Source organism: Aythya fuligula, chromosome 5 (genome assembly GCF_009819795.1).
Source record: "Aythya fuligula isolate bAytFul2 chromosome 5, bAytFul2.pri, whole genome shotgun sequence".
Taxonomy (NCBI): Eukaryota; Metazoa; Chordata; class Aves; order Anseriformes; family Anatidae; genus Aythya; species Aythya fuligula.
The window spans coordinates 31,749,370-31,757,269 of NC_045563.1; the positions used below are offsets into that span (position 1 = coordinate 31,749,370).

Sequence of the window (7,900 nt, forward strand, 5' to 3'; positions counted from 1 at the left end):
AGACCTGGTGGCACCAGAAATAAACACTAGGATGGGAGACACCGCCATTCAGGAAAGCACGCTAAAAGACAACAGGACACATTGTATTTTGTACGTTTACAGTTTCAAAACTGCTTTCAACAACACCACCAACAAAAAGAAATGTTTCAGTTTATAGGTTAATCCTGACCATAACTGAAAATTTGTCTCAAACAATTAATCAGCATATTAATTGCAAACCATGACGTTACCCTCCTTCAGTTTGCACACACATCCTCAGACCACACACAGACCGACTTCACTGCTCAAGTCCCTCCAGCAACCACCTCCTGCAAGACACAGTACAGCTGCTGGGAATCACCACCTCTTCATTGCAAAACTGTTGAGCTATTTAAAAAAATACAAAATAAAAAAAAAAATCTGAGTTTAAGCAGTACATTATTAACACTGTGGAAGTAATCATCATTCCAGCTTGTTCTAAGGACACTAAATAACCCAGTGGCTCCCTACCTCTTCATACTCACATGCTCTCCAGTTCTGGAAATCTCCCTAGCTCAGTCTCAGATTTCCCTTATGCCCTTCAAGCTAAGGTGGAAGTCCTGAAGTGCAGCAGCAGGTTTGGGGATGAAACTGCAAAGTTGGAGAAAGTCCTAGATTTTGGAGAAACTGCTAGTATCTTAGAAGATTCTAATGTATCATTTTTACAATCAAACTTGAATGCATCAGTGAGGAAGTCATTCATACTCCACGTTATAGATCTCCTATCCATACAACAGAGCAAGAAAGAAAAAGAAGGGGGGAAAAAAAAAAAAAAGCATTGCATTGTTTTCACTTTTTAGACCACAAGCTTTTTCAGCCAGAAAAAGCTTGTCAGATACCTCGATGAAGAGGAGATTCAGCATGGGCTGAGATGTCTGGATACCAATATAATCTGTATGTTGAATACGCTGGTGAATAAATTGTGCTCAGGAAAATTGAGTTTGGAAGTCCAAGACTGTTCAGAAAAAGAGTAAATCCTGGTTGTGTGCAAAGTATCTGCACAACTGAAGTTCTCTGCTGGAAGCTGCCCTTGGTTTTGTAAAAGCACCAATGCCATGAATGTTCTTTCAACTCATTAAGCTCAAGCCCTCTTAAGAGAGAGATGAGGAAACAGGACCTTGTTTCTGGCACTCGGTAGCCCCATGCTTTACCAAGAAGGCATTTCCCTAACAGAATATTTATGTTCTTACATGTCTTATGTTGGCAGAGGAAGAAAAGAAACAACATCCTGGAGCTGGCAAGTGAAAAGCGGGAGAATCCAGGGGAAAATAAAAGTTCAGAAATTTGCAATAATCTTCAGCACTTTCTTTATAACAGAGGAGGAGGGGAAACATACAATTTGAAGCTTCAGAAGACAGCTGCATGAGTAGAACAATACACTAAGTGCTCCACTGCCTGCTATAAATAACCAAGCAATCACCAGTTATTAAACCATAATGAGGAAGGCATGGAAAAGTGTCTCAAATAGGCCTCATTTTGCCTACTGTAGTTCTAGTCTCATCCATCAAATGTAAAACACATTTTCATCACTATCCCCAAACACTAAATGTTGTTTACTCAGTGAAAACGCTGTTTAAAATATCCTGCTTGTTACAACTTCTTCACTGTAGCCTTTGTGCCAACTTTGCAGACCTCATTTCTTTTCCTATTCTCTCAATTCTAGTCACCTCTGTTCTTTACCTGCTGTCTCGCAGTCACTATGGCCTGAGTTCTGTATTTTCCAGGAACTCTGCTGTACCAAAGCTTTGCATTTATTTTTCATTTTAAGAGAATGCTTGATTCACTTCTCCATGTTTATTTCTATTTTAACTCACAACTGCTTTTTTCCCCTTAGAATATGTTCAACTGTGTAGTACTCTTAGCATCCAAATTGGACACAAAATATTTTTTTTTCCATATTTAAGGTAAAAGTGAACACAGCAAGTAACACAAGGTTATTTTGGCCACTGATTTTTATTTGCTTGCCTATTTTCAGTTCTGAGAAGGGAGGGAAAAGAGGTTAGGTGTAGCTCACCCATTCCAGGCCAGGAAAGACAGAGTGCCATCTGATCTGGGAGACTCAAAGAATACCTCATGTGGCAGCCTGGGGCAACACAATTTCAGAATGAAATTACAGAATGTGAAACTTGTTTATCACAGTTGCTTACAACCCCACATCAGACAACAATATTAACAAGACTTTGAGGAACACAATAGGACGAATCCAACCAACGGTGATTTCAGAATGCCAAATAATGCAGAAAACTAAAAAGCATCTTATAGAAACAGTTTTTATCAATTCCCCACTGTGAAGACAAAATTCATTCTCTTTTGTGTGTGAGCAGCTTGGTAAGTTACAAAGTCTCATGAAGACAAAACAATTATTCTTGATGACATTTACGGCCAATGAAAACACCCCTGCGTAGCAGACGCTTTCTCTCTAATAGAGGACAGATTGTAACTTAAACAGAAGGATGCGCTATGTGAGCAACAGAACAAGCTCTTATACAAGCTACTGCTCAACCTGCATGCTCCTGTGTGTCTTCACCTAACCCAAATGTCACAGAAATTTAGGTTTTACAAAATGAAAAGGGAAGGGTAGATCAGCAAGTAGAACAGAGATAAAAGGAGGCTCACTTTAAGTAGGCTAATAATGCTGCTTGTACCACGCAATGTTACATACCTCTCAGAAGTCTCACTTCTCAGCTTCAGGTGTAAAACAGAAAACTGGTTATTTCTCCTCACTCTCTAAGATTTTTTTAGTCTGCCTCCTAGATTGTTTTGACTGATTCAGTCCTTACTGACAAGTTTCACACGAGTAAGAGTTAAGCGCCGATTTCATTAAAAACAATTAAACGAACCTAAAACCAAGTTGGCTCATTAAAAAGAAAGAAATTTTGCAAGTTTCAGCCTAGAGCAACTCTGTGGAAAAGTTATGAGCACCTCTATTAATGCGTAGGTTGAAAATGCTGACGTGGTGTGATAGAGCAGTACACAACTGAAGGGTGTATTTACACGGCACGCTGTGATATTGTTCTCAAATACCTGAACTAGCGCCAACATTGAAATCAGTAGTAAGAACTTCACCAAAGTGGATCTCCTGAGAATCATCCTGACCTGAGAACTAAACCTCTGATTTCTGCCTTGAGTTTCCTTAACGCAGAACAGCACCATGGTCACGTAGGGGGATGCACAAAGCATCCCAGTAATGGCCTAGTAGCAAAATTATGAGATTCTACTCCAAGAGGACCTACATCACTCCTCTGCTTAACCACTTCAGCTCTCTTTCTTGCCATGATGCGCTCTGAAAGACGGGTCAGATTCCTACTCATTGACACCAGTGCTAGGCTAAAGAAACCGAGTTCCTGTAGCCTCCCGCCTGTAGGACTGGATTTCCATTTACTGGAAGCTAGCGATGTTTTCTAGCCTTGTCCCATTCTGACTGACCAGAGATGGCAAAATCATGGTGGACTATGTACCACAAACCAATAGATGACGTTTCTTACCTTTTCTTGTATAAGAAAGCTCCAGAACGTTATGTATATCTTAACAGTTGTTACCAAATAGCATCTCGGGCCTAGAAAGTGATGGCTGAAGAATTTCACTTTTAAAATATTGATTTGTATGTGTTCCAAATGCTTACCACTTGCAATTCATCTCCTCTTTAGCAATTAAATGAAGTCATATTGACTTTTTTCCACCATAATTACTTTTCTTGACGTACTAACACCTAATCTCTTTGTTCCTTAGTTTACTGAACATTGAGTAGTAGCAACACAAACTGCTAGAGCTTCAAAGTTTGCAGTCAGTAAGGGAGCAGCTGCTTTATGAGCGAAAAGATTCCCATTTTACGGGACACAGATCAGTAGGAAACACCACCTTTATTCCAGAAGAAAGGCTAACACCCAAACCACCTCAGGCCCTAGCCCGAACCACCTCACAACCTAAGAGCAGCACCCGTTCTGACATTGCAAAACAAGCCTAAAATAGGGTTGCTCTCACAGAGGGCAAACAGAGGACTTCCAGAAGTCCTCACAGGGGACTTCGGAAGGGCTACAGGGGGGCAGGGGCAGCAGCACCTTGCTCCGCGCCACCCCCACAGCCCAAGGATGCGGGCAGGAGGCGGCAGCCCACCCTCCTCAGCCCAGCCCAGCCTGCAGGGAGATGGCACCCACTGGTCCAAGAGGGGCACCCAGAGGGATGCAAGAGCCCCGTTCCCCACCCGCAAGCCCCAGGCAGCCGAGATGGCGGACACGGAGCCCCCTCCTCTCGCCTCAGGGGCTCTCCCCGGGCGGGGAGGGCAGGCACCGGGCAGCCCCTCCGCGCCGCCCCGCTCCTCACCCAGGTACTCGGGCCCCGGCAGCGAGAGCCGCTCGGGGCTCAGCATCCTCTCGCCGCCGCTCCCTGACGGTTTCCGCCCGTTTCCAAGGCTCCCGACGCTCAGGGCCCGGCGCTGCTCCTCCGCCGGCCCCGGCTGGGAACGAGCCCCGCCGCCGCCACCGTTCCGGGCCCCGCAGCGCTCGGCCGGGGGCTCCTCGCCACACCGCCTGCAGCGGGGCCACGGCGGTCACCCTGCACCCGCCCGGTGCTCGGCACCGGCCTGGGGCTGAGGGAGAGGCTGGGAGGCCGTGAGCCGCCTCAGGGGACGGGGCTGTGGAGGGCGATGTGACGGCACGGCTTGCCCTAAGGGGCTGGGGTTGACATGGCGGCCATGCCCTGAGGAAGGGGCCGGGGGTGATGGCCTGGGCTGCGGGCATCCTCAGCTCCTGGGGACTCCTCAGAGGAAGGGCTGAAGAGCCAAAATGGCACGAGGAGCGAAGGCATATGAAGTCGTTCTGGTTCAATTTGGAAACCAGAAGGTGCCTAAGACTGCTGGAGGTTCTGGGCTACGGCTGTGGGGGGAAAGATCCAAATTTGAAGGTAAATGGAAATAAGTCACTGAAAGGCGTTATGTAGCAACCTTGTTCCAGAGAGCCAGGCCTGAGCAGGGTGACCATGAAGGCCCCTTACGGTTACATCAGTCTGTCAGTACTGCTGCTTGGCTCCCAGGCTGTTTTTTTGGCAGCCCTGGTTCTCCAGAGAGGAGGGAACGGGTGGCATCGGGCATTACCCATTGCTCACAGGAAAGCAGAAAGTAACAGAAAAGCTCTGAGCCTCTGAGCAGCTCTGCTGGGTGCCTTTTCTCCAGAAGCTGATAGGGCTGAAATTTCCCAATGCCTTTGCAGTTTTTTCTTGCATCAGCATTAGAAAAAGCCCAGCCTAGGATGTAATCCCAAGAGTTCCAAAAGAAGAACTGGAAAGTGTTATGTTTTTAATGACAAATGCAAAAGAACAGAAATTAAATAAACCACTTATGTGTGCATGCAAGCCTTTACTCCACAAAAGGAAAAAGCTGTCGCTGTTGGAAACTCAGCTTTAACTTCTACTCAAAGTACAGCCAAAAGAGCAAATAGGATGTTACAGATAACCTACTTAAATTCCACATTACCCCACCCTCCATCCCCCCGCCCTCCCCAAATTGCCTGGACCTTTCTGCTGTCTTTGTCTTGTTCTGTCTTTAAAATGTCTTAGATATAAATATTTGAAAGCTAAGTAGTGAGAATAATGTAAGAAACAGACTGAGACACCCCAATGTGAAGAGTGATTGGATAAAAGATAAAACTGTCTTAAAGAGGATCGTTAAACATATCAAATGACAATATTATTGAAAATTATTTGTGCTACAATGAAGTTCATTTTAAAAATCATGTGTCCACTTTTGCAGTTTACACATTTAGTCCTGTGTATTTAAAGGCTATAAATTTAAAGAAGAGATTTTGATACCAGATAAAATCAGAATGTATCTTGCATTGATGCAAGATATTTTTGGAGCCAAGAATTCAGCAGAATTTAGAAAGGAAGTAGATGTTTTTACACAGAATGAGAAAATACAGGATTATGTTATTACATATAAAACCATACAGGGGGAAAAAAAGAGCACAGTGACTGGAGGAACATGAACTTCGTGGTGAAGGCAATTATCTGACTAATGGGGTTTTGGAAAAGATTTTTCCTAACATGAGGTCTATCCATAACTGCTCACTTTAGGGTTTCAGACACTTTGCAGTGAGGTGTCTGCTTCTAGGCCACTGTTGGAGAGGAGACAGAATTTGGTAGACCCCCTGTGATCCTTAGGTTTAAGAACACAGTTCTTGTGCTTCTAAAACTAGTGTCAAGATCTGTTTTCACAAGCAGTCCTTTACATTCATCCAGGCAGTTTTACTGGTATTTAAAAGCCAAATCTAGAAGACTTTCCTCTCCTATATTCCCAGTCAGCTGTGCTGGTTGGGGCCTTCCACAGGTTCATTATTTCTTTTCTGTTGTTTAACCCATTTCTGTAAAACACAGTTTCTCCTTGATCAATTTCTGGAGCGCTCATTTACAAGATGCTTTTAACGTCCATTTTTAACAACTACATTATAATATTTCTATTTTGCATTTTCTCTGGGATTTTTTTTTTCTTGTTACGGTTTGGTCTCTATGGATTGGACTATGTTATTTCCCTTAAGCTAGCTCAGGGAATCCTTTTGGACACCGAGCCCATTTGTGGTTGTAATAATGATAAGTTTCAGCAGTAGTGGCGCCTGACTGTTAATGACTCAAAGAAAAATATATAAAAACAAGACGTCATTTCTGGAGCCATTTATAAACTTCCCTGTTTACTATAATTTCTTTCTGGGCTTGCCAGAGCCAGGATTAGGTGATATAACCAATCAGCTGCAGCACTCACCTGTTCTCTCAAGCTTGTGACCTGAAAAGGGAGAAATGCTGCCAGCCTGGCCATGGGTATTGCTTTCCTATATTCATCCTTGAACCCAAGACTATTGTGTTTTAATAAAAAGCTCTTTTAAATTGAGAAGGCTTTTCTGGATCAGTGGGAAACATCTGCAAGTTTAATAGCTGCTCCAGGAAGAACAGCCCTCTAACAGGAGGTTAATGTTCCTTTGGACCCAGCTGGAAGAATGACAATGAAAACCAGTAGTTTTCTCTGTCAGCAGCTCCTCAGTGGATAATCAGGGGTACAGGTCTTGCTTTAGGACAAACATAGGGAGTAGACTCTCAAGGTTACCATCCGCCCTGGCAAACATGGTGATGCTTGCATCTTTTAACTAAACGTGCTGAGTTCGTCTACCAGCATTTGGGAATCCAAATCAGTCTTTCAAGAAGATCAGTTGGACTACACTGATATATTTTGTGAACACTGTCTCTCAAAGTTAAAGTGACCTTGATTTGATTTAGCTTAATTCACTTCAAAGTCTGGTTTTGGAAGGCCTTCAGAAGTCATACCTTTAGGTAAATAGGGGTAATTTGCTTTTATAAGAGACCATGTGTTCACAAGTTTGAAAATAGTCAGTGGCATAATTTAAATTATATCATGAAGGAAAGTATCTCTATTATGTTATGATGCATGGACTGGAAAACTCCTTCCTGTGTCAGTTTTACAAGAGTTTCTCATCAATTTAGCTTAAATCAGATTTGTCTTCTCCGTTCCCACATACTTTGCACCCACTGTGTTAATTGTGTTGTTTAATCTTTGCTGTTTTTATGGTCACTGTTCTAAATGATACTATCAAAGTTCTTCTGATTTTTTTTTTTTTAATTAGTCAGAGTTCTGTGAGGCAGCTCCTAATTCAGAGAGATTATTGTATAGAATAATAAACAGGACTAGATATCAAGCAACAAATTCCAGAGGAAATGCCTTGTTTTAAACAGACTGAGTCATTTTGTCTGGCTTCTATTAATTCTTCTTGGAATGAAATATTTTATTTGCTTAGAATTTTAACAATTGTTGCTAAAGTATTTACAATAAAGCATAGTGGTATCGGAGGCAAAAATGTAACTTTTTTTTTTTTTTTTTTCTTCA

The 7,900-nt window shown here is 42.9% G+C and overlaps 1 protein-coding gene across 1 annotated transcript in view; it reads right to left on the reverse strand.

Annotated features, from left to right (window-relative positions):
- The window catches only part of C5H11orf49 (chromosome 5 C11orf49 homolog), a 78,662-nt gene extending 74,179 nt beyond the window's left edge, over positions 1–4,483 (reverse strand). Inside the window, exon 1 of the mRNA XM_032188231.1 lies at positions 4,339–4,483. Coding sequence (XP_032044122.1) covers positions 4,339–4,384 — 46 coding nt within the window. The 5' untranslated portion in view covers positions 4,385–4,483. The remainder of the gene's footprint in view (positions 1–4,338) is intronic.
- Between the last annotated feature and the right edge of the window lie 3,417 nt (positions 4,484–7,900).